Raw genomic sequence first — 27,309 nt, forward strand, 5'->3', positions numbered from 1 at the left:
GCCCAGCTGACACCTCAGACTCAGAAGCACCAGGCACCCAACTCACAGAGTCACCCACCCCCACTTAGTAGGCAAAGCCTCTTTCTGGGACCCCTTGGATGGGGGGACTGTCTGTGTAAACTCAAGACGGCTATGACAATAGGCACCTCTAACAGAACCGAGGTGACTGCAGCCACGAAATTAAAAGATGCTTACTCCTTGGAAGGAAAGTTATGACCAACCTAGAAAGCATATTAAAAAGCAGAGACATTACTTTGCCAACAAAGGTCTGTCTAGTCAAGGCTATGGTTTTTCCAGTGGTCATGTATGGATGTGAGAGTTGGACTATAAAGAAAGCTGAGCGCCGAAGAATTGATGCTTTGGAACTGTAGTCTTGGAGAAGACTCCTGAGAGTCCCTTGGACTGCAAAGAGATCCAACCAGTCCATTCTAAAGGAGATCAGTCCTAGGTATTCATTGGAAAGACTGATGTTGAAGCTGAAACTCCAATACTTTGGCCACCTGATGCGAAGAGCTGACTCATTGGAAAAGACCCTGATGTTGGGTAAGATTGAGGGCAGGAGGAGAAGGGGATGACAGAGGATGAGATGGTTGGATGGAGTCACCGACTCAATGGACATGAGTTTGGGTGGGCTCTGGGAGTTGGTGATGGACAGGGAGGCCTGGAGTGCTGCAGTTTATGGGGTCACAAAGAGTCGGACACGACTGAGTGACTGAACTGAACAGAACTGAGGCGTGATAGTGTACATTGTATCAGGAGCGCTGCAGCCATAGTATTTCTACCTGCTATTAACAACAAGGAGTCTTCACATTAATCTTCCCACAATGAAAACTCAGGAAAAAAAACAGATTCTTGCCCAGGGAGATTAAGAGAACCGAGTCAGATGCAGCCGCCTGACTTTCTCTGGGTCTTACATCTGAAGGCAATGCTAAAGGGCAGTTTTCTGGAAACCCAATTACCTGAAAATGCTCATGGCACAGAGATGAACCACAGAATTCAGTGCTGACAGCTCAGCAGTACGTTCCCACGGTGCAGGGGCTCTTCTGCTTGGCTCTCCCCAGGGCAACCGGAAGGGCTGAGCCAAAGCAGCAGTGACGGAGCAGAGGAGAAGCGGGGAGTCCACAGGCACTCAGCGAGGGCCCTGCAGAGCCCCAAGAGGGAGCGTTGTCCTGTCTCCCAGGCCATCCTCCCCTGTGCTCCTCCTCACCTACGGGGTGGCTCTTTCCCTACCGTCCGGACCGAACTCCTGTTCCCCAAGCGGCTCCCCCACCGCCCGTGTTCTCCTCTCTCTCTGAAAGACCCAGTTCAAGCCTCACCTTCCACAGGAAGCCTGTCCTGACTGTGCCAACAAGCGTGCGCTCTTCTGCCTTGACACTCGTACAGCCCTAAGTGTGCAAACCCTCACATGGACCCCACTCCTTCTGTTGTCTCTTGTATTACTCTCCTGCCGTGACCTAATTCTTTAGCAAGTTCTCAAGGCCTTTGCAATGCCAGAAATCACGTGTCCTTCTTGCATTCCTGCCACGGTGTGTGACATGGTTTCACTGGAAGCCCCGTGATGATTGCGAGCAGCAGAGATGGAGCCGGGCAGCCTCCCTCTGCTCAGGGAAGCAGCTGCATCCAGAGGAGGTTCTTCTCTGCTACAGTTGGACACAGGGCAAGAGCCAGCCCACGGGTCCACCACGTGCTCGATTCTACCAGAGCATCACAGCTTTTACAACACCGCGCTGCTATGGGTCTGAATTCCTATCTGAAGACAGAAGCCATGACTCTTAGGATATAAAGACCCAGGAGGATATAAAGATCCAGGGGGATTTCATCTATCATTAGCTTCAAGAGGGCAGGACATTGATCATAAGAGAAGTGCCAGTGAGGTTTAAACCCAGTATGCATCATTTTAAGCAATTCCAGAAGGACCTGGAATGAATTTCAGAGAGACTGTGGCTCAAAACACAGCCAGCTCTGTTAGTTTTGAGCAATGGAAACTCAAGAAGAGAGGGGCTGTGATCTGCAGAGGGTCATTCAGTGAGCTGGTGACAGTTTTGAGTCAAAAAGGCAGGCTCCCAGTGCCTACTGAAGTACACTTTCCATGTACCAGGCTGCCTGTCCCTGCAAGATACACTATGATAACAGTCATTTCCATTAGGCTAGAATTGTGAAATGAAGAGGAACTTGAGGAATGACTACCCACAGTATAAATCCGTACAGCACTGGGCATGATTATAGTATTAAAACAATCACCCTGATCAGTGATATAGTGAATGAGGTCAGACGGCAGACTTAAATAAAACGTAACTGAAACACAAAACCTGAATTTAAGTTCATAGAAACCTCCGGTCTGATACTGGGCTAGCCCCTGCCCTCTCTGAGCCTCAGTTTCCCGGTAGGACAAAGGGGTGCCTGCAGGGTTTCTCAGTGGGGGAGCCACCGGTGTTTGACATGGTCCACTTTTCCGTGGGATTGTCCTCCATACTATCGGACACCTAGCACCCCGGCCTCAGGCCACCAAGTGCCAATAGTGACCTGGTCACTGTGACAACCCCAAATGCCCCTCCCCGCCATATTTCACAATCTCCTGGCTGAGAACCCCCAGGAAGGTCTCCGAGGTCCCCGCTGGCTGGAAGATGCCAGCAGGAAGACACCAGCGATCGGCAGGAAGTGGCGCGGGCCTACCCGTAGATGTCCAGGACTCCGATGAAGGAGTGCTGCTTGAGGGAGGTGTGCAGGGCCTTGTTGACGTGCTCCACGATCCAGTGGAACAGCTGGGCGTAGATGTGCTTGGCCAGGGCGTCGCGCGCGTTGACCACCTGCTGCAGGGACATGGTCTTGACGTAGGTCTCCGAGGTGGTGACCAGCTTGCGATGGCACAGCCAGTGCTCCATCTGACTGCGCTCCACGCCCAGCAGGCGGCAGAAGTCACTCAGGTGTTCATCCTCAGGCTGGAAGAGACCCAGGAGAAGGGTTCAGGAGGGGCGTGGAGGACAGACCACGCCCTCTCCCCTCTCACCAACTCTAGAACCCCCCAGAACCCCATCTCATCCCCAGCCACTGCCCCAGTCGTCTCCTGCACTCTCACACCACTGAGTGATCATCAGGGCCCAGAGAGTGTGGCCCAAACTGATAATACCCGCTAAGGACCAAGTTATCAGCAGGGCTTTAAAAAACACCACATTTGCCCTGTCTCCTCCTCACTGCCAGCGGCTGCAGGGTAACGGGAGGAGAGGGTTTGTGAGTGAAGGGAGCAGAGTGAGAACTGAGCGCTTAGGAATGGATAATCCACCCAGAGGAAGGGGCCAGAAGGCAGAATCACAGTGAATGTAACTTCCAGCTGCAGAGGAGTGCTCTGTCCACAGCCCGGGAGAGTGCCTCAGTTTCAAGCATTATCTCGGACGGGCCCAGGGCCCAGAGCAGCGTGCTCAGCAGAGAGCCCTGAGCTGACCACCCCAGCCCAGCAGGGGACAGCACGCTGACACTGCACTTGTCCTAAGTTGCCAAGCAAACTAGCTTTCATCTTAACCTCAAACTTATTCTAAACTTCTACGTGATGCTAAACACACAGCCCCAAACTTATTTATATTCTTTAAGCACTTGCCACGTGGGGAAAAAAGTGATTTTAGGTGGAAAGCGAGGACAAATGGTAAAAGTAAGGGACCAGTTTTGACCAGGGAAGAACACTCTGAATGCTATAATTTATATTCATGTTTAGAGCTGGGAAAAAAATAGGAATGCCTCTGGCATCCATCCCTTCGCCATACAGGCGAGAAGCGGAGTCCCAGAGAAGTACAAGGACTCACCCAGGCAGTCAGCTGCATGTGATCTTGACCCTTACTTACCCAAAGTACCAATCATACCACCTGGTCCTTGAGTCATTGATAACCAAGTCACCCAGAGTCTTATTTCACCCAAGAGGATGAGTCTCCTGGGTCACCCTTGCTGCCCATTCACGACTCCCCCCAGAAAACCTGCTTTTCCTCTCCAGGTTTTTGCTGGATTCATTCCCTCATCTGAATCCCCCAGGGAAAGCTGATAACCCAGCCATGAGCCTGCTGGAGAGCTTCAGGACTCCGAGGTGGAAAGGCGATCCAGGAACATCATGAGCTACCTCCTAAAGGCCCTGAATTGCTTGTGGGACTTGTTTTCTGATGAGGCTGCCATGGAGGATGTAAATGTGGGCCTGTTCAATGAAAACTAACACAGATAACTGTGCCACTTCCCCAGGCCATTTTCCCCTCCTCCTGCTGCTGCTAAGTCACTTCTTTCCCCTCCTATAGATACTTAAAATCTATCTACCCAAATACACACAATTACAAAACAAACAACAAAATGTCAGAGTAGGAAAGAACCTCCCCAAATCATGAAGGTCAGAGGTTTTCCAGAGTATGGTCTGTGGAGTAATAGTTACAAAGACCAGTAATTGTCTGTACCCGACAAGAGTGCAGGGGTGGGGAGAGTGACCGTAAGTTGAACATGGTGGAAGGGGCTTGTTAACATACCCTGTTAACACACACACACACACACACACACTGAGAGAGAGATTTCACAGAGCATTTTCTGAACTTAATTGACAAAGACCCTTAACTTCCGAAGAAATTGCCTAGGGTTAAACTTCTCAGGAAAATACTTAGGGATCACCATTCTAATCCAATCCCTCTTATTTTTCACATGAGGAAAAACAGGGTCAAATAGAGGCTCCCTGCCTGTGACCCAGAGGTCCTAACCAGGCTCCAGGTTCCGGGGGTGGGCAGAGAATCAGCTTGGGCTGGGGGCATGGGAGGACCCTGCCTTTTCACTCACTCAGGCGGTGGGGCAGCTGTGGCCACTTCTGGCCAAGAGCCTTCTACCCTGCAGCTCTCCCCCACCCCGCCGCCACCACCCGCCCTCTCCTGCAAACAGAAAGCCCTATGTGACAGCATTAAGTGCCTGGGGACAGCTTGGCAGGCAACAGGTTCGGACGTAGCAGGTGTCCAACTTGTTCATCTGACCTGTTACCAAGAAGTCCTTAATTGCCAGGCAAAGCATTGAGCTTGATTCCCTGACATGTAAATGGCCCGCCAGCAGCAAACATGACCGCCCAAGGCCTGCCCGCAGCTTTTCTCCCCTCCCTGTCATCTCCCAGGTGAGCGCAGTACAGAAAGAACCATGAGTTCTGGAACTTTCTGATCATCACCACGGGACGTGTTCTCATCCGCTGCAGCAAGGCGTGGCTTGGCCGTGGATTACCCCCTTCTGACCATTGATTAAAGGTGCTGACTGAAACTGATTTAATGCCATGCAATTACATTTAAGCTTAATTAAATGATGCTAAACCCATCAAAAATGGCCAGCATCATAGGCAGCAGATGAGTTCTGTGGGCCCCAATTGCCAAATTCAAGAAACAAATTGCCTCTGGTGTCCAAGTAATTGCATGCTGTTGCATCTCCAAGGTAACTGTGGCAGGCAGGGAACATATTTTCATGCTTTAATTACAAATAAAAACTACCGAGCAGAAGGCAAGTGCATCTGGACCGACAGCCTTTCCAGCAGGAGGCCCACCCTATGTACCCAAGGCATAAGCCGGAATCACTACCCACCATTTAGTGAAGCACTTCCCGAGCGCACGCGGCACGCTCAGCACTGTGCTGGGCCACGCGGGACGGACACCAGGCTGGTGAGGATGCCCAGCCCCGCGGACTGAGAAGCAAGGCTGGCGGTGGTCTGGGGAGAGAGCACTGGCCAGGTTCTGACTTGGCTTTGCCATGAGCCGTCACGATGACCTTAGAGAAGGAGTTCCTCTCTCCGGGCCTTAGTTTCTCCAGTCCCATGAAGGGAGAGCGATGTAATAACAAGAATGAGAACAGTCAAGAACTCAAGCCCCTGAAGCCTGTGCCAAGCCCCCCCACCTGCAGACGGGGACACAGACTCTGAAAGGTGAGTCACTATCAGGAAACGGCAGAACCCGAGCTTGAACCCTGGCGGTCCTGACCCAAGACTTCTCTCTCCCAGTTAGTTCTCGACACCGCCTCTAACTGGAGAGCAAGACCGGCCTAGACCGCAGACCTGTGCTCAGAGTCCTCTGACTCCTGTCATCTCTCAGGGAAGGGCCTCCTGCGCCACGTGGTGTCCAAGCCTCCGGCTGCCAGGCGTCCTCCCCGTCCCTTCACCACCATCGGTGTCCTCCGTCCCCTCTCCAAGTGTGCATGACACCCTCCCTCACAGCCTTTGCACACACACTTGTGGCTGCCAGTGTGTGTCAGGGCTGGAGAACAGGAGACACGGCCCGGGAGCTTAGAGGGGGAAGCAGGCATCGATGTGATGTCCCCAGTGAACATTCTTGCTCCTTCTCCCCTGAAGGTCCCTGCCGAGGCTGGTCTGGAAGATCAGCCAGAAGATCAGAGGACACTTCACTGACAAGCGGAGCCCTTCGAGAGAGAGGATCCCACCCCACCCCCGAGCATAGGTGCCCAGCAGCTCTGGGACCCTGGTCCTCCCGCCTCGCCGTCAACCCCGCCCAGGGCCCCTCAACGGGCTCACTGCGCCCCCCCTGAGCCGAGGCAGCCCCCGCCAGCCACCCATCTGCTTACGGGGTGTCCACCGAGTCCTGGGCCCTGGGCTGGCTGCTGGCGTGAGCACAGTGAGCGGAACAGTCCATGTGCTCACGGGCTTTGGAGTCTCACGAGGGACAGAGATGCGGCAAATCAGGACATGATAAATGTAAAAGTACAACCACCCTGAGAGGGTCGGAGGAGAGGCGTGAAAACGGTAAGAACCCACGATGGGCGTGTGACCAGCTCGTGACCTTGAGAAGCAGGAGACCAGGGAGAGGGCGGGGTGGAGGCCAGGGGGCATCTGTCACCGTTCCGGCATTTCTCCACCGACGCAGGAGCTCTCCAACGCCAGCCTTCTCAGACTCACCCATCCCTGGCACAAGGCGGAGCATGGGTGCCCTAAGGAACCAGGGGGCGTTTACAGGGGTGTGGGGGGTAGAGAGGCGTGGGCGCGCTGTGCTCCGCTGGCTCTAAATACTCAGGCCAGGGGGCGTCTGGCTTGTACTAGGGCCCATCCATCACCCCCCACATCAGCACGGCGCCGGGTTCTTCCCCACTCACCACAATCTGTCTCACAGCATCGCCACTGCCAACCACACTGCCCCGTGACACGCATGCACGCATGCACACACGCACACGCACACACACGCACACACACCGGGCATGGCCCAGCTCCAGCATTCCCTGCTTTCACACGGACTGCAGATTCCATGCTGAGGGTGCCGGCAGCCCTCCTGGGCTCCAAACCCAAAGCTATTATTTCTCTTTTAGGGAAGACGTATGGGCGTGGGTCGGGGTGATGAGCTCAGTCAAAGGCCAGCTACCATTCAAGTCTTCCTCTCCTTTGAGGCAGGGCCAGGTTTAGCTGAGTTATAAAATGCACAGCGGAAAAAGCATCAGCTTGTGAGTGGTGATGACACTCATGCCCAGGTTCATTATCCACAGCATTGTCTTCTGTATTTCCCCAGTTATTTCAATTCTAAGTCTTTGGTAGCAAGAATCATACTTTGTACCTCCCAGGACTTGGCCAAAAATGGACACAAAAGACCTAAAATAAGCAACTGCAGACTCACTCACGCAAGGTCAGAAGACCAGTTCAGTCCAGCCTGACACCATCACACACCAGAGCGCACACAACACGCTGTCTATACTGCTTGTGATTGGCGGCTCCCCCATCCACCCATGTAGACATTCTTTTATCTACCATAGACAAGATATTATACTACATTGGGCACCAGGAAAACAGGCATTAAGAGCGTCTACAGAGCACTTCACAGTTTGCAACACAGTCATATAGACGTCTCAATATTCTCCTGTGTACTGTCAAAATCCTGGCCACTGGTGCCATCAATCCTGCCTACCCAACTAGACTGCAAGCTCCTTGGGGTCAATCACCAGCATGGTGTCCAGTACTCCTTCCCATCCCAGCAAGCACAGGCCAGAAGGACTCATGAGCTGACCACACTCTGTAGAATCCCATGGACTTCAGGATACTTGGGAAACCAAACCCTCAAAAAGAATTTATTGAATAACCCCTAAATAACCCCCTAAATTCCCTGCCCTCAGCTACAGAACCTTGATGGCAGCTGATTTGAAAAGGATTTGTTCCTTTAAAAAGTTATCAGCAAGGAAACAGAAACCGTTACTCTTAAGAATAAATAGCCTATGAATGTCCTCTAAGTGCAAAGACATCTCAGTTGTACAAAACTGGAGGGACAGAGTGAAGTGTGCACGTTATCTCCCGTGATGGAGGGCAACTTACTGATACTCTACAGGAATCGCCATCGCGCTCGGCTTGAATCTCCACATTTCCAAGGTGCAGGATGGAAGCAATTATCTTAAAAATGCTTATCTGATGGGACTCTCTCACTCCTGGGGAAAAAAAAAATGAATGAATGACACTCGATATCCATGGTAGGATAGAAAGGATGTTTTACTTTCTTTTTAAGGACTTTGAAAAAAAAGTTTCATTTTCCTTTCCAGGCCAATGACTCCTAAAATGATCCAGGATCCTGAGCAAGTAATTACCTCTCACAGTAACAGCTCAGAGGGCAAAGGGGCTCCTTGGACTAAAAGAGAAATATGTTCATGGTGATTGTCCTCATCAAACCAGATGGGTCACAGGACGATTTTAACTTCTCTGAGAGCAAAGGAGAGGTGGCAATCGTGCAGACCCATTTTGGACTTTATTTCAACCAAGCACTTTACAGATGTTTTTATGAGTTTAATACGAATGGTCATTTATCTGCAGTCATTTTTCTCTCAATATAATATCCCACAAACATCTGTGGCACACATTTGAAGTGCCAACAGGGGAAGAAGAGGAGAATTTCTCCTGGGGACACTGTTACAGGCTGGACAGCCAGCTGGCCCTTGGCTGTCCCCCCAGGGCTACTGTTTACGACACTATATGGTTCTTCAGTTATAGACACACACACCCACTCTGGAGCCACTGGCAGCAAATACCTACTGTCAGTTTCGTTATTTATGCATGTAAGTTATCAAAGACATGGATAATGTCTTGACATTTATATTTAGCTTTAAGGTATTATTTCTTTTGAAAAAATATCTATTTACTTATCCATTTGGCTTCAGTAGGTCTTCATTGTGGCATGTGGAATCTTTCCTTGCAAACTCTTAGCTGCGAAACATGGGATCCAGTTCCCCAAGCAGGGATTGAACCCCAGTGCTATATTTTGGGAGCTCAGAGTCAAAGGCACTGGACCACCAGGCAAGTCCCATCATTTCTTTCTGAATTACCAAATATTTCAGACTTTAAAAAGGCTTCAGACTAATAGAGTGAACACCAGTCAACCTACCATTCAGTTTAAGAGATAATACAATTACCCCCAAATTCCTCCCCAGACGTAGTTACTTATTTTTGAGACATTAATTTACTCAAGCTAAAAAAAAAAGTCAGTGACATCTATATAAATGTTAGTAAATGGTAAATATAAATGGTAGTAAAGATGTGTCATGCAAGGATCAAAGCTTTACTCAGATAATCAATAAAGTGGACAACTCAAACATGAACTAAACAAATTAACTCTAGATTTTTAAGAATGTTGGGCTTCCTAGTGGCTCAGGTGATAAAGAATTTACCTGCAATGTGGGAGACCTGGGTTGATCCCTGGGTTGGGAAGATCCCCTCGAGGAGGAAATGGCAACCCACTCTAGTATTTTTGCCTGGAGAATCACCATGGACAGAGGAGCCTGGTGGGCTACAGCCCATGGGGTCACAAAGAGTCAGACATGACTGAGCAACTCACATACACTGTCCAAACTTCACAGGGTGAGGGATTTACTTTTTAATTTTTATTACACAATATCTTCAAAACATACAAATTTTAAAAATTATAATGAATTCCTGTTCTTGTTTCGTCATTATATCCCCTACTGCCCGGCACACAATAGGTGCTCAGGAACATGGGTGATAGAATGATGATACTGGTACTTGTTACACAGAGAGCAAGTGCTTGCAAATGTCTACAGAAATGTACTCATCATCCCAGTATCTGGTTTTATTTAAACTAACAAACCAGAAAAACAGCCAGAGGGTGAATATTTAGGCACATGCCCTGGTTCAGTGTAACTAAGATTGGCAAAAGGAAGACAGGTTAAAGCTAGAGGCTGAAACCCATGACAAGACAGGAAGCTGGACGGTTATGTACCTGTTTAGGGGTTAAAGCTGGAGAAGGCAATGGCACCCCACTCCAGTACTCTGGCCTGGAAAATCCCATGGATGGAGGAGCCTGGTAGGCTGCCGTCCATGGGGTCACTGAGACTCGGACACAACTGAGCGACTTCACTTTCACTTTTCACTTTCACACATTGGAGAAGGAAATGGCAACCTGCTCCAGTGTTCTTGCCTGGAGAATCCCAGGGACGGGGGAGCCTGGTGGGCTGCCGTCTATGGGGTCGCACAGAGTCAGACACAACTGAAGTGACTTAGCAGCAGCAGCAGAGGTTAAAGTGCCAGGCTTGCAATCGGAGCTCAGAGGGCTCTTCAGTAAGTCCCATAGAAGAAAAAGGGAAGTGGGTGCTGAGCCCTTCACTTATTCTTAGGAACCAATGCTTTGTCAGTTTCTCAAGCCCTAACTACTCTGTCATGATACGAATTTAAGTAGTAGATATTGAATGCCTGTTGAATCCTAACAGTAGTTCGGATTTCTGCGTTACACTGATCAGACAGTCCCTTCTTAACACAGGATTCTCTGAATAAGCTGTACCTCTTTCTGGGGAGCAACAAAACAAATTAAAAATAATCAAACACTAAAACCGAAAGAGTAAAACATGGGTTGGTAGCCTATGGTTCGCAGCCCACCGCAGGTTTTTTTATATAAAGTTTGACTAGAATACTGTCAGTTCTTACTTTTACATTTTGTCTATGGTTACTTTTACACTACGATGGCTGAGTAGCTGCTACAAAATCATGTGGCCCAGAAGGCCCAAAATATTTACTATCATGTCCTATAAGAAAAACTTTACCAAACTCTGGGATTTAAAAGATGGGACAGGCTTATTAAAGAGTATGGAAGAGTGGCTTATTAAAATAATTAATTGTACAAATTCCATGTGCTTTGGGAATCAAAGTACTGAGTCTCCTTAGGGCCTTGGAGGGCACAACCTTCATCCGCTCACGCCCACCACTCACACGGGGGCCCTTCTCCCTTCTGGACAGAATGCCATCCTGCTCAACGTCAAGTCTCCTCTAAACCTGCTCCCCTGCTCTGGAGAATAAAACAGCTACGTGAGGCTGGGGAAACTCAGGGAGGCCTGTTATCAATTCAGTATCTCTCAGCTTCAAATCTGCCCTTCTCTGCCCTGCTTGGTCACACTGGACCTGCTGCTGCTGCTGCTAAGTCGCTTCAGTCGTGTCCGACCCTATGCGACCCCATAGACGGCAGCCCACCAGACTCCCCTGTCCCTGGGATTCTCCAGGCAAGAACACTGGAGTGGGTTGCCATTTCCTTCTCCAAAGCATGAAAGTGAAAAGTGAAAGTGAAGTCGCTCAGTCGTGTCCGACTCTTAGCGACCCCATGGACTACCAGGCTCCTCCGTCCATGGGATTCTCCAGGCAAGAGCACTGGAGTGGGGTGCCACTAGGCCCCGTGAACATGTCCTCTTGGCCTGCGAGCGGCATATCACGCTTGGTCAGTAGAGGGCGCTGCGGGGACTCCGCAAGGCGACAGCAGCAGGAAGACTTTCCCACTCCTGGGTCTGGCCCCCCGCGGTCATCAGCACTCATCCTGGGAGCCGGGGCACCTCCCAGCTGAGAAACCAGCTGTGTCCGCAGGCCAGGCTCCCCCGTTAGAAGCTGCTCCTGAGAAGTTCTGGCTCCACCACACCCTGGGGTATACTGCAGGCTGCTTATACAGACTGGGGCTGGCTCACACCCCGCCGTAGGTTCCTTCGCCACCTGAGGGCTTCCTGACCTTGGGGCAGCTGCATCCCCTCCAAGTGTGGGATATCTCAGCCTGGCGTGGGTGGGGGGCTCTCCTTGCCACTAGCTCCTGCGCTGACTCTCCTCCTCACCCTCAAGATGGTTCTTTTACACCCACTGCTTCTGGGCCCCTGAAATCCTTTTATTTCCTAGCTAATTATCTACTACTGCTCTTGTTAACAATTAGAGTAATTTTACTCTGTTGGGATAACCAGTGTGGCTTCTGTCTCATGGGTACAAAAGGCAAACCGCATCTATCCACCAGTTATCCAGAGAAGGGAACGGCACTCAGACTTCAGCACAGGAAATCCTGCTTTTCTCCCCATGTGGCGATCAGAGTGAGTCCTGTTCAGCCATGTTTTATTTGGACCATGGATGAGACGTTCCTGCTTCCCAAAGTAAAAGTGCAAAGTGTTAGTCACTCACAACCCCATGGATTGCGGCCCGCCAGGCTCCTCTAATCCATGGGATTCTCCAGAAAAGAATACTGGAGTGGGTTGACATTTCCTTCTCCAGGGGATCTTCCCGACCCAGGGATCAAACCTGGGTCTCCTGCACTGTAGGCAGATTCTGATCCCCAAAGAACCTAAGAAATGCTGCTCTGGGTTGATCATACCTCTCAAGAGGCCAAATGTCCATCAGGGAAGGGCTGGGAAAAGCACCAGGACCCCCTGAGCCACTCTAAGGATTTCAGGCTAACTTCCGAAGCTTCCCCTTTGTTGGCTGCAGGTCCCAGGAATTTACCACTTCAACTTCCCAGTTAAGCATGGATTGCCTGCCACCTTAGGGTTCTTCTCCCCCAGAACTGGCCAGGGAAGGGGGCAGTTTCTCTAGCTCTACTGCTGACTCAGTGGACATGAGGTTGAGTAAACTCTGGGAGTTGGTGATGGACAGGGAGGCCTGGCATGTTGCAGTTCATGGAGTCGCAAAGAGTCAGACACGACTGAGTGACTGAACTGAACTGCCCTTTAGGACCAAGAAGAGCAGAGAGAAATTCTTGCTTTAGGGATTCCACTGCTAAGCTCGAGATGGAAACAGCATCAACGGACATAACACTGCCTGAATTACAGAGCTGCCAGATCTTTACGCTCCATTTCCAACTTGGATCCCATGATGGTGGTATGTGGGTAGTTTCAGCCCCTGGGGCATGTTCTTTCTGCTACAACACACTGCTTCAAACCCAGACCACAAGGCAAAAAGATACAGCTCCTCCTGGTTTGTGTCCATGCCCTGAGGGAGTGAAAGGGGGGTGTCCATGGTTGATCCAAGAGATCAACACTCAAATCCTATTGTTAAGAAAGGGCATCAGAGCTCTACACCATCAGCTTGGGAGCCTGAGGGTTGGGGTAGAATAAAAATAAGAAGATATTCACCAGGAGCCAGAGGGCTTCCCCACCAGTTTATTAAGCTTGGCAAGCCAAGCAGGGCATTGCTGAGCTTTCTTTTCTCCATGAAATCAACCCTCTGGTCCCTTCTCCCCATCCCTAAGCTCCTTACCAACGAGCGTGAAGGCTTGTCGAGTCTTCTCAAAGTCCTCAGCATCATCCACACCCTCGATGACCGTGTTTCCTCCCTGTGACGTGTAGAAGAAGTCCTCGGCACAGGCTGCGGTGGGAAAGGAAGTGAGGGGGTCAGGCACAGGTGGGATGCTGCATCCTGGGTTCACGGCAGACCACGCCCCCAAGGATGCCTAGCCCCTGAGCAAGCTGTCCCAGGCCAGAGTTTATTCCCAGCAAGAAGTGGAACCCTTTCAAATATCATCTTTTTTTTTTTTTTTAGTGTTTTTTTTTTTTTTAATTGTGGTAAGAGTCACACAAAAAATACTATTTTAACCATGTTTAACTAGAGTTCAGGGCTTCCCTCATAGCTCAGTTGGTAAAGAATCTGCCTGCAATGCAGGAGACCCCAGTTTGATTCCTGGGTCAGGAAGATCCGCTGGAGAAGGGATAATCCAACTACCCACTTCAGTATTCTTGGGCTTCCCTTGTGGTTCAGCTGGTAAAGAATATGCCTGCAATGCAGGAGACCTGGGTTTGATCCCTGCATTGGGAAGATCCCCTGGAGAAGGGAGAGGCTACCCACTCCAGTGTTCTAGCCTGAAGAATTCCATGGACTGTATAGTCCATGGGGTCGCAAAGAGTCGGACACAACTCAGCGACCTTCACTTTCACTTTCTTTCAACTACAGAGTTCAGTGGCACTGAGTATATTTACACTGCTGTGCAATCTTATGATCATCCACCTCCCGACTTTTTCACTTTCATAAACCAAAACTCGTCCCCATTAGACACTAACTCCCTATCCTCCTCCCAACCCCACCCCCACCCCTGGGCATCTACCAATGTACTTTCTGACTCCAGGAATTTGACTATTCTAGGTGCCTCATATAAGTGGAACCAAACAGGGTTTCAAATATCATCTTTATTGACAACAGCAAATGGGAGAGAAGACTGAGGAACAAAGGACAGAAAACTACACCATGGTGACAGAAACTGCTGCTGCCCTTGTGTTAAACTGATACGTGAAAAACATGAGAAAATTTTAAAATGGCTGGTTCAAATTACAGTAGAATTCACTGCAGACTTATCTTTAAAAGGCTCTGAGAAACATGGTAAAAAAAAATGTACACCCACCCCAGCAGCAGACCTCCGTGACCACCCGTGATCTCGGTCTGACAGCCTCATTTAACACATGAAGGGCAATGACGTGCCCAGGGTGACACAGCCGTTTTTTGTTTTAAACGTTAGGGCATCGTGAGCTATTTAAGCAAGTGTGCAAACCCAGGTTGAGGCTCTCAGGGCTCGCTCTCAACCCTCAGTTTAATTCCTCTTCCGTCAGGCCTCTGCTCACCGCCTGGGGACGGTGAGTGAGCAGGCACCCAGGTCTGTCATCGGATTCAGAGCCGCCCTCAGGGGAGCACAGAGAGCAGTGAGCCAGGCAGCGTCTGCACCCCAGGGCTTGGAAGCTGTCGTTTCAGACAACAGCTGCAGCCAATCAAAATTACCCTCGAAAGTCACTTACACATTCCACAAACTTGCACCTCTGTGGGGCTACAATCCCGTCCAGGGCTTGGATTTGATAAGACGCCAGCACTGGACACTGATTGTCTTCCTGCCTCCCCTGCAAACACCAGCTCAATGATCTTCTTTTGACCTGGGCACGTATGGTTGATGGCACATCAGCTACACCTGCTTCAGTCCAGCTTCCCAGCAACTCCCGGTGCCCGCCTTCAACACCTTGTCCTTCTGATTTGATCTCCGAAGAATTTCTTCAGTCTCTTTCCTTCCTCCCTCCTGACTGCCCCAGGCCTGACCTTCAGCTTCTGTTGTCTGGGAACTGTTGGAAAGGCTCTAGACCTTTCCCCTAGCTTCTGCTCCTGTCCTTTCAAACTCCTCCTCCAAATCTCTGGAAACGGATCACACCACTCCCTGCCAAACGCCCCATGGAGACCACTGTCCTCAAGGCGAAGGTCAAGCTCCCGAGAAGGGCCTCCTGGACCTTTGGTTAGGTGGCTTCCTCCAGACACTCCAGACCCATGGCTCATCCTTCCTTCACCTCCTCTACGTCCCAGATCCGCCAGCTTCCTCACTGTCACTCCTTGGGCTCCTGCCGACCTCCCCTGCCAGATTTCTCCACTTCCCACCTCTGATCCTATGCTCCAGTGAGCACTGCGCTCTGCCAACTCCTCCCACCGGCCCAGTCCACGCGACCAGGCCCAGCGAGGAAGCGGCAGAACTCAGCCCCAAACCCCAGTCTCACACACAACCAGCAAGGAACACTGTACATAGGAATAAACAGCAGAATAGCGGTCATGTTTAACGAGGGAGGGCTTCCTGGAAGAGTCATTTCAACCCCCTCTGATGACTGCAGGCACCTGAGCCAGGAGATGAAGCACTTCAGTCCAGAAATGCCACACTCACGGCCACAGCAAAAGCCCATTTTGATGAAGCAAGTGACATTAGGTCTTTGTGGAAGATGGCAAATTTAGATCTTTCATTCTCATCACCCTGGAAGCTCCGACACAGAGTAATGTTAACAGCTTCAGAGGTTTAATAAAACATCAATTCTATGCTCCCTTCACATTTACCTTTCAAAACACCTTGTTTGATGATTTTTACAGTGTCCATATGAGGATGACTGAATACAGTTGTCCCTGTGTATCCATAGGGGGTTGGTTCCAGGAACCCCCACAGATGCCAAAATCCACAGATGCTGAAGTCTCTTATGTCAAATAGGGCTTCCTTGGCAGCCTGGACCGTAAAGGACCTGCCTGCAATGCAGGAGACCTAGGTTCGCTCCCTGGGTTGGGAAGATCCCCTGGAGAAGGGGATGGCAAAACTCTCCAGGTATGCTTGCGTGGAGAATCCCATGAACAGAGGAGCCTGGCGGGCTACAGCCAATGGGGTCACAAAGAGTCGGACATGACTGAGCAACTAAAATTTATATACAATGATGTAGTATAGTCAGTCCTCTACAACTGTGGGTCGAATTTCAGTTCATTGACTCCAGGGATGTAGAAACCGCAGATATGGAGGGCCAAGTGTATATTTACTCCCATTTTTAAGGCAGGCAAGCTGAGCACCATAGGGTTTTAAGGAGCAGGCTCACCCAGGGTTTGGCCAGGCCTGGCAGCCCATTCCTTGACCACCCCGCTAAGGAGATGGTTATCTATGACATCCCATTGCTTAGCCATAGATATAACCTAACTCATTATCCTAAAGGAAATCAGTCCTGAATATTCATTGGAAGGACTGACTGATGCTGGAACTGAAACTCCAATACTTTGGCCACCTGATGCGAAGAGCTGATTCATTTGAAAAGACCCTGATGCTGGGAAAGATTGTGGGCGGGAGGAGAGGGGGACGACAGAGGGTGAGATGGTTGGATGGCATCACCAACTCAGTGGAAATGAGTTTGGGTGGGCTCTGGGAGTTGGTGATGGACAGGGAGGCCTGGCTAGTCCATGAGGTTGCAAAGAATAGGACACAACTGAACGACTAAACTGAACTCATTATCAAAAGTATCAGCTGACAAACTAGAGTTGTCTGAGACTCCAAGAACATTAAACTGTCATACTGGAGAGAAGGAGGCATTTTCAGTATCAAACACCTGTTGTGGTCAGCAGCCAGGGCCCTGCCATCTCATGTTCTGAGTCAGACAGACCACTTCATCCTTCCTGGCTTTGAGTTCCCAAACTCACAGGCCCTGCAGCGAAACTTCCTCTCACTGAGGTTCATCACTGCAAGGGCTACCCTGGCCAATCACAGCATTCTTTACTATATCAAAAAAACCATTTTCCTTCCCTTTGCTTTAAGGCTGCAATCACCTCTGTTAACATCACACCCCAGACTCTCTCCATAAGACAGACATCCCAACAGGCTGTGGTCCCTATTTGCTTAGCCTGTCTGCATCTCAGCTCTACTTTCAGGCCCAGGAAGCCAATCATCCCATCCCAAAGAGGGGTCTCCTGTCCTCCAGTTTGGGTCTCTCTTTTCTTAGAATTTCCAAAGAGACAAACACCATGGAATCCCCTATTAACTGGTTCACTGGATCAAATCAGTGTACAAAGGGGTCGTGAAGTCAGTGATTAGAGCAAGACCGTCAAGACCATGGCCCAGGGCTCACACTTCACCTGGGGAGGCTTTATCCTGACCTGTGCAAGGCAAGAAAGAGTGTTTATAAAACTATCAGCATAGCCATGGAAATAAAAAAAGAAAGGATTTATTCCTGACTGTGTGACGGGAATGTGAGTCCACTATACCTCTTTTAACCAGCATTTATGCATATTCTAAGGTTTCCCTTGTGGCACTAGAGGTAAAGAACCCCCCTGCCAATGCAGGCAATATAAGAGATGTGGGTTCGATCCCTGGGTTGGGAAGATCCCCTGGAGGAGGGTATGGCAACCCACTTCAGTATTCTTGCCTGGAGAATCCTACGGACAGAGGAGGCTGGCAAGCTAAAGTCAATAGGGTTGCAAAGAGTAAGACACGACTGAAGCGACTTAGCAGGCATGCATGCATGCATTCATACTCTAACACACTACTAATAGTGTTTTTTAAAAAAATCTCACCCTGAGGTCATTTTAATACAACAGATCACCAACAACAGGGCAAAGGAAAGTGTGGCTGGCTGTCTGCGTATCTGTTGTCCACTCCATTCATCCTCAGACAGATACACAGAACCCCTAAAGGGCCCAGGGGTCTTACAGAGATCTTTGCATTTGAACAACAGTTTAAGTGAAGAAAAGCGGGAGGAAGGTGAGGCGGGTCTGAATATTCACTAGAAGCTGCTGGCTCGTCCGTCTTTTATTTGACGTTTCCATCCACTCAACCAGGGTTATCAGTGGAACTAAAAATGTCAAGCTTCAGGGCTCATAGCCAATCTACCCACAAGGCAGAAGACAGCCTCGCGCCTGAGCATGAGAGCTTATCAAAGGCTCTTCATGACACTCCAAGATGCTCTCGGAGCGCACAGGCAGGTAAGAAAGCAAGAAACTAATCCAATTGGGTAGTTTTTCAACTGCTACAGTCGGGGGCCTAAGGAGCTTGCACCTTGCCGAAACACGGAGTAAAGAAAAGTCGTTTCTCACCTCAATGCTCTCCTGTAAGTGGGGGAAAAAAAAAACCTGATGATTTCTTTCCTATTAAAGTTACATTTGGGGTAAAATGGTCCAAATACAGCCAGATGGGTCTTGCCGGTATTCATTTAATTTCTACAAAATTAGCCCTAGAAAAAAGTTTTCATCCCCCGTAGGTTGGCTCCGAGAGGTCCAGCAGGGCCCGTGGAAGGAGTGGAGGAGCATGGTGTCAGCCTTTACATGGCCTGCCTTCCTGGTCCCTTGTGACTGTGAGCCAACATCAGAGCCCCAAGCAGCCAGCTCACGGCAGAACCCATCAGACAAGGCTGGTGACATTCACTCCTTGTCCGAGGAGTTGACGACCACTGGGGAGAATCGGACCCGCAAGCACTGAGCAGCTTGAGAAGGGCACAAAGCCAGTGTCATGCGTGTCCTCCAAGGCTTCCTCCTTTGGGGTCCAACTTAAACTGACTGTCCCTGAGCAGCTGTGACCCACCCCCTTAGCACACCCTTCTCACTCCGTATTGTAAGCGAAGCAAGGGCAGGACTCACAATGTCTGGGTCAACAGTACATCCCCAGGGTCAAACTCGCCTGCATAGGGTTCAATGAATGAAGGAAGCGGTGCTAAAGTGCCCGACACAGGCATTGATTGCTACCCGCATCCACTCTACTTGGCTACCAGCCAAGTAGAGCAGAGAGCTAAGAGGGCAGACCCAGGCTTGACCTACCTGACGTATTTTACCTCCTGGGAGCCTCGGCGGGAGAGGTCAGAGGTGGATCTGCTCCTGGGCCCTTGTGGTGGCAAGGATTTGGCTCTGGGACCACCAAGCCTCAGAAGTCTATGTCTCTAACAGTTGCACAGACAGCCAGTTCTGTACACCGTCTGCTAGTCCTAAACCTACCCACACCTCCCAAAACCCAGATGACAGGCCAGGCCAGGCAAGCTGTGTGGCCTGAGGCTTGCCCTCAGCACACAAACCCATCAGGAGTTGGCTTGGAGGACTCAGCAGTAGGAGTCAGTCAATACTCAAAGATAAGGCCCTGAATATGGGTTGGGGTGGGCTTCAGGCCCAAGGAGAGGGGTTACACGGGTGTGGTGTCGAGAACTAAAGCCTGCTCGCTCTTCTTGCTTCGGCCTGGCTCTCAGCTCCCCTCAGGGCTTCCCTGGTGGCTCAGACGGTAAACAGTTTGCCTGCCATGTGGGAGACCCGGGTTCAAGTCCTGGGTCAGGAAGATCCCCTGGAGAAGGGCATGGCAACTCACTCCCGTACTCTGGCCTGGAGAATTCCATGGACAGAGGAGCCTGGTGGGCTACAGTCCACGGGGTCGCAGAGACAGACACAACTGAGCAACGAATGCATTCACTTTCTCAGCTGCACTAGGTTCACATCAGGAGTTTCAAGGCCCCTCAGGAAACAGCAGCAGCAGAAAGGAGGGTGACGGGGACCCACCAGAAGTCTGTCCTCCTATCTGAGAACAGTAGCAAGGCTCCCGCTGGCCTCCCACTCTGGCTGCTCCATCCCAGCGAGCGCTGCGGGGCAGGTGTGGGCAAGCTGCCTGCCTGCGGGGAGGACCCCACGATGCGGTCGGACGGGGGCTCAGGGTGCAAGGAAACTTCTCTCATCTCCCCACTTTGCTTTCCGTGGGGAGGCCCGGGATTCTCCAACGTGCCTCTGGAGCCACCCCTGTCTTACCTCTGCTTTAGCCTCACCCCTTTCTTTCTTTTTCTTTGTCTCAATCCTCAAATGTGACTTAGAGCGGCTGGGCCACGCTTAAGTGGCATGCGTTAGCTCAATCTCTACATCCTCGTGGTGGGGACACGTTTCTCATGGTGTCTCGAGTGAAACATACTTTTCAAAATAATAATGAATGTTAATTTGCTGAGGCTCTGTGCAACACTGTGCCACCCCCTGCCTCTTTTCCTCTCGTTTTCTGGGGGCATGAAATTCACAGAGGTCTGGGGCTGGGCCCCTTGAGAAGCGGAGCTGAGAACCCCAGGATGGAGGACCCGGAGCGGAGCCCCCAGATGCACCCCCTGCTGCTGCAGCGCCAAGCCCCCCGGGACGGGCAGCACCCCCATCACTTACTTAGCGCCAGCTCCTTAAATTCTGGAAGACTGGCAGCTGCACAGAGCTGGTAAAAGATGTGGTAATTCCTCTCGTCGTCTGCCTGGAGGAGAAAACACAGTTGCTCAGTGAGGGGCGGGGACCCCAAGACTGTCCCCTGCCCCATTTGAACTCCAGGGTGCTCTGGGAGACAAAGGTCAAGACCGTTCCTTCACGCCTCTGCCACCTTCAACTCCTACCTCCAGAGTCTGCATTCACTGTTACAGGGCCTTCTGCCAACCAGAAGATGTTTAGATCTTGACTTACGCAAAACAAGGTGTGGTCTCGCTTCCTCCCTCACAGAGCATCCCTGCGGTTTCACCCGGGACAACTCCACGGGCTGGCGCTGGCTCAGGCCACCGTGCTGCCTGGCTCATGCTGGGAAGACTGTCACTTCCCTGGTGCAGGCTCCCTCTTGCCCCTGGGAGGCTTGGCACTAAGAGAAGCTCTGCCCCTGCAATCATCAGGCTGGGACGGCGAGGGGAAAGGTCCACGATGAGACAGAACTAACAGCGGACATCGGGGCCAGACAGACCTGCCTTACACAGGCAGAATGGTGGTGGTGGGTGGTAGGGGCAAGGCTTTCAGGAAGTCTGAGCGCAGACGGCAAGGAAGAGGAAAAAACCCATGAGGAGTCTAGCCACAGCCATGGTCGGAGCACGTCTCACCCACACACAGCCCAACAGGCTGTCTGTGCTGTCGCAGTGAAACTGTGGTGGTCCGCAATTGGGGCGGTCCCACCAAACCTGCAGGGTGGAGGGAACCGCGCTCGGGGTTGTGAACTGCACCGACCACCACTGGAGGCCAGGGTGGAGCAGGAGGACGGTCCTCAAGAGGCCAAAGACCATTCGGGAAGGAGGGAACCAAAGCAAGCAAAGAAGAACCGAGTCCCATTTATTTGTAAAGGAAACTAACAAAAATATAACTTATCAAGTGAGTTTCCTGGTGAAAAGGGAAACCCACAGACCCTATGTGACACTGCCCAGATCACAAGCCTCTGAAGTCCACAAAGCATGACTGCCTTCTCTCTCTCTGGCGCCTAGCACACGGCTAGCACATGACAGACAACACGTTTGCTGACTGAATCCTAACACAATGCCCACTGAAACACACCAATACGGGATAAAAGATTTTTCAGATCTGATACCTATAAATGAAAACTTATTAATAAAAAAAAGGAAGAAAGAAGACCAAAAGCACAAGTCTGTCCAAGTCCAGGTTCAGAAGACGAGGTGTTCTTTGGGCACCGGGAGCGGAACATGCAGCAAGGAAGCACCACCCCCAGGGAAAAAAAACAAAAAGCGCAGTCACGCAGCTCACCTGGAAGACCACTCTGGACTTCTCCAACAGGTAGGTCCTCATGTTGGCGCCGATGATGCGGTACCTCTTGTCAAAGCCGATCTGAATGTACTTTCCGAAACGGCTGCTGTTGTCATTGCGGGTGGTTTTAGCATTCCCGATGGCCTGTGCAGAAAAGACAAAGGTGTGCAGAACAGCGTGGGTTTTCCTAAGTTTCAGGATTGAGTGCTCCTGGCAGCATCTCTATTCCTTCCCTCTCTCCTTCCTTCTAGAACCTGTTATCGAGATGACAATGGTTCGAGCAAAAGAAAACAGAGAACTTCATTTTCCTGCTTCCTTTATCCTAAGGAAGGCCAGTGAGAGTGATGAGTTGACTGGTGGTCTCTTTAAAGGGGACTAGACGGCTGGAAGGTGCACCTCTCTGACCTTCTTCTCTTCTTCCTTTTCCTACTTGGAATGTGCATGTGAGAGCCACTCTCCATCCCCACCCTGAGAGAGAGCCCTGATCCTTCAAGGCACATGTGACAGGCCATCATCAGACTTCAGGTAGCCAATTCTGTTTGAAAAGTGGCAAGGTGGGCTGTGTTCCCTAACACACAGGAAACAGTGACTATTTCCCTGGCCTCCAACATGCACCAGGTCCTGGGCTGGGCTCCCTTCACTTTCCCTGAATCCAGGCAGATGGGTATTATTAACTTCCCTCAAATTTCTGGGAAAACTTAGGCTCAGAAAAGGTAAGCAGTGAGCTGAGGGTCACACGGCTGGGAAGTGCCAACACTAAGATACAAATTCAGATACAACTGAGTCCACAGTTCATGTTCACCCCACTTGGTTTCACAGCCCTTTTCCAAACTACTCACCACCAGACGGGAGCGGCCACCCGTGCGGGTGACTTCTCACACCTCAACATTCAGGTCAAATCAAAGGATAAAGACTAAGACATGAATCCTCACGTTTCTCTTTTCCTAAGAAAGCGAAGGGAATACCTTTCAGAGGATGGTAGGGAACCAACTCATTACTCTGACAAGCAGTAAATAAGGAAGCAAACATCCACCCTAACTTTCCTGTGTAAATTCTATTAGGGTAACTAGTTAGTGAGGAGAAGCTTCCCTTCCTAGACTTACTCTAGGGGAGTAAGGGAGGGAAGAAAAGTGGAATGAGAATGTCACCATTCTGTAACTCCTGATGAATTAACTGATCTAGGCATAAGCAATGGCTGCTGACTCCACCAAAAGACAGCTAGGCATTCTGTGCATCTTGATGGGAACACCCACCATCAGTAATAAAGGGTTCTTGGTTTTTAAAACAAACAAACCTAAATCTAACCAAGCCTTTAAATTTTACCACCCTTTCATGGGACATACAGAAGACAAAGGAACATGTTAACATAAGGAGGATGCAATCAGCAAAGGCCAGCTGGTGTAAAACTCTAAAGGATTATCTACCTTCAACCAAAAAAACACAAATCTCAGTTTCAAAAAATTCAAATTTTGTCATTTGTAAAATGGCAACAAGAATGTTCTCTTCACCAGGGACTTTCCCAGCAGTCCAGCTAAGACTTCACCTAGTTTGATTCCTGGTTGGGAAGCTAAGATCCCGCATGCCTTACAACCAAAAAAAAAGAAAAAAGAAAAGAAAAAAAATCCAAAACAAAAAAACGGAAGCAATCTTGTAACAAATGCTATAAAGATTTTAAAAATGATCCATATGGAAAAAAAAAAAATCTTCAAAAAAAAAAAATTAATGAACCTTCACCACATCTGAAATCACTCCTTAGGGCAGTTGAGGGAAAGCTTGCCTACGGCCTAAAGATCACTGCCAGTCTATGCTCCTTACCTCACGAGGCTACTTTAAGAAATGATACAATGGATCTATGAGCACTTTGAATGTATTTAATGGTACCCATGAAGGGAAAGGGCTGTTTGTATTATTACAACCAAACCCGTAAACTCCACTCTGGCCATGAAGAGCTTCTAACTTTCTGTGTGTGTGTGAAGGACTTGCATGTGGTTTTTTATCTGTTAAACAGATAAATCTGCTAGATTTATTGCTGTTGTATTGACTTAGAAAACATGTTGATGCATGAGGAAAGCAAGTCCAGTTGTTACACATGATAAAAACCCTGACTTTGATTATCTCTGAGTCTACGGTCAACAAGACACAGACATGATACAGACAGTTAAAATTTGAAAAATGAACAAATGATATATGCAGGGAATTCATGGAAGAAAGTCACATGACCAGTAAACATCAGATACTCAACCTCAGAGGAAATCAGAGAAATGTAGACAAAAATGACAGTCCAGGGTGGCACTACCTGAAGAACTTTGATACTATGAAATGGTGAGGGAAAAAGGAACTCTCATATATATAATGCTGGTCCAAATGTAAACTGCAACAGCCATTCTTAAGAACAATTGGGCATATCTAGTAAAATTGAATATATAAGGACCTAAGAATCCAGCAACTGTACTTTTAGATATTACCTAGAGAAACTCACTTTTTAAGTGTACAAGTAGGTGTGCAAAACAATGTTTAATGCAGAATATGTATAACAATAAAATACAACCTAAATGTCTACCAATCAGGGAAACAGATAAAATGTGAACTATTCATACCATGGGATGCTATGAAGCTGTTAAACTGAGCAAATTAGAACATAATGCATGGGTAAATAAAAAGAATATTGAGTGAAAAGCAAGTTGCAAAACAGTTAATAGAATATGGTACCATTTATATGTGATAGAACTACCCTCTGACTTATGCATATACAAACAGGTAGGAAAACAAAAATGGACTGGAACCAATCATTTCACTATGATTGGGACTGCACAATAAGGAGATGCATATCAACTAGGGTGGAAACCGAAAAGGGAGAAATTTAGCCAATGCCAGCAGAATGGAAAAGGCTTTAAGAAGTGGAAGATGAAGCAAATCTTAAAGGGTGAGTGTAATTTTACCAGTGGAGAAGGAAAGGGGATTTTATTTACAAATACAGCATGGGCAAAGGGACAGAGGGGTATGTAAGAGACCTTACACATGAGGAATGGCTAGAGTGTGTTGAAATATGTGAGAAAACAAGAGGAGAGGGAGTCAGTGAGGTGTGATGGGGCAGATCCTTGTACGAATAGGTTAATAGTCATAGACCTTCTTGTTTCTTTAGCTTAAAAAAAAAGTCAAATCCTGAAAATTATGTAACAACTGGTATTCGTTTCTGTCAATTTAGCCCCCTTTTTTCCTCCAGGACATGGGGGGTCTCTGCGGCTCCTGGAGTTGTGTGCCTGCAGACTCCAGGCACCCCAGGAAGCCATGTGACCCCTCTGGGCGGGGGCTGGGTTCTGCCCCTGCTCCCTCAGTCTCCTGATTAGCAGTGTCCTTCCAATCAGCGCAGACTTGTGAACCAATCACTCCCGGGACGCTGACAAGCTCTTACACAGAATGGGGTCAGAGAGCTCTGAAGCTGACAATAGATCATCCGAATCCAGCCCAGTCAATCCCAACCCACCCGCAACTCGCCTTTAATTCAAACGACTGCCACTTAAGGCAGCCCACTGGGAGCTCCAGCGCCTCAGACAGCCCGCAACTCTGGGTCTCCCCTGGAGGCGTCTGCAGAAGCTGGGCTGCAGAAATAACGAGGTGATGACATGACCATAACTGATTGCTTCATTGGGAGGTGCCATCCTTCCCCGGGACAGGGCTGGAATCATCAGTAATCAGCAGTGCCCTGATTAAAACATGCCTTGTATTGGTTGTATTCCTCTGGGGAGCCATAAAGATGGCTGAGCTTCCTGACACCAGGGCCCAGGTTAAGACTCTGAACTTGTGAAAAGCTGGGTTTGGCCAGTATCAGAATCTGCTCTTTCTCTGCTTGACATCACTTTGATTCTACCTTGAGTTCTTCCGGGCAACAATGCTTCCTTTCCATGTTCATATCTGATATTTCTCTCAAATGAAATACTTAATAATAGCCCAAGGGATAGCCTCTATGATAACAAAATTCCATAGTTGACAGAATGAGCCCTCTGGGTTTATTCACATGATTTCCAAAATAGCAATTTGCTTAGCTGTGGAAATTTAACATTTTGCCCCCAAACCACTGTAGCCTTTGTTCACATGACATCATGCAAGACCAGGCTGGTTCATGGACACACTCCTCCTCGTGCAGTGAACATGTTGCCCTCACACTTCTTCCATGCCTGCCCAGCAGCCCAGCAGCCTGCTCAGGCTGTAACAGACACTGGAAACATCAGATCACTTCAGATCACGGTCGTTTAAGAAGCATTCCCAAGGCAGGGACCCCAACAGTTAGGTGCACCCCAATGTTCATGGGAGCATTATTCACACTGGCCAATAAAGCGGAAATAACCCAACTATCCATCAACAGAGGAATAGACAAAAATGTGGTATACACATGCAACAAAATGCTATGCAGCCATAAAAGAGGAAACCAAGTATTGACGTGTGCTGCAACGGGATGATCCTCAGGAACGCTGTGAAATGAGTGAAATCAGCCCGACACAAAAAAGTGAGGTCTATGATTCCACTTGCATGAGAGACACAGGAGAGGCAACTTCGTGGGGACAGAAATTAAAACAGAGGTTACCAGAGGAGAGGGGAGAACAGGGCATTATCGTTCAGTGGGTACAGAGTTTCTGTCTGGATAGTGAAAACATTCTGGGAACGGATGGTGGTGGTGGACGGTGCACAATACTGTGAGTGTACTGAATGCCAATCAACCGTACACTTCAACGGTTGTTAATTCTTCTACTATGAACGTTTTACCACAACAAAGTTAAAAAAACAAAATCATCCCGCCTGTGTCTTGTACCTGTTTAATTATGAGGCGGTCTGTCTTCATGAAGTTCCCCCATCCTGGTTAATAAGAACTGCCTTCAGTCACCAGGGATCAAACGGGTTTCTTCCCTTCACTGTTTTGTACAGATCACTACTTACTTTACTTCCAAAAGAATAGGCACTCTGTCTTGGCAATCTTACTACTACAAAGTAAATTTTGTTGCAGTAATTCTGAATTTTGAAACTCAAAGGAGAAGCTGAAACCCTGGTTTCACTCTCACCCGAGACGATTCATGATGCTAACTGTAGAGTGCTGTCTTCGCTGCCGCCATGTAAGTGCAGGAGACAGCCAAGGGGGAGGCGTGGACTCACATCCACGATCATCTCCCAAATCCAGCCCATGGCCAGGCCCCCCCCCCACCTTGGGGCATTAAACAAATGCTTTGAGCAAAGGGCTACAAACAAAATGTCTGACAACAGGGAGTTAAATAATGGTAAAGCCATCTATTAATGTGTATCTGTAGCCAATGAGTTCATAAGAAGCTAAATGATAAAGGGACATGGCT

General features: G+C 49.3%; 1 protein-coding gene across 2 annotated transcripts in view; it reads right to left on the reverse strand.

The window, feature by feature from the left end:
* The window catches only part of MYO5B (myosin VB), a 338,715-nt gene that overhangs the window by 111,453 nt on the left and 199,953 nt on the right, over positions 1–27,309 (reverse strand). For both annotated transcript variants that reach the window (XR_010662907.1, XM_065932686.1), the window contains exons 6-10: positions 21,971–22,114; positions 20,633–20,714; positions 13,466–13,573; positions 8,288–8,397; positions 2,674–2,939 (exon numbers count right to left, since the gene is read on the reverse strand). Coding sequence is in view for 1 of the 2 variants with exons in the window: in XM_065932686.1 (XP_065788758.1) it covers positions 2,674–2,939; positions 8,288–8,397; positions 13,466–13,573; positions 20,633–20,714; positions 21,971–22,114 (710 nt within the window). In the remaining variant the exon portion in view is untranslated. The remainder of the gene's footprint in view (positions 1–2,673; positions 2,940–8,287; positions 8,398–13,465; positions 13,574–20,632; positions 20,715–21,970; positions 22,115–27,309) is intronic.

The sequence above is a fragment of the Muntiacus reevesi genome, chromosome 4 (assembly GCF_963930625.1).
Source record: "Muntiacus reevesi chromosome 4, mMunRee1.1, whole genome shotgun sequence".
Lineage (NCBI taxonomy): Eukaryota > Metazoa > Chordata > Mammalia > Artiodactyla > Cervidae > Muntiacus > Muntiacus reevesi.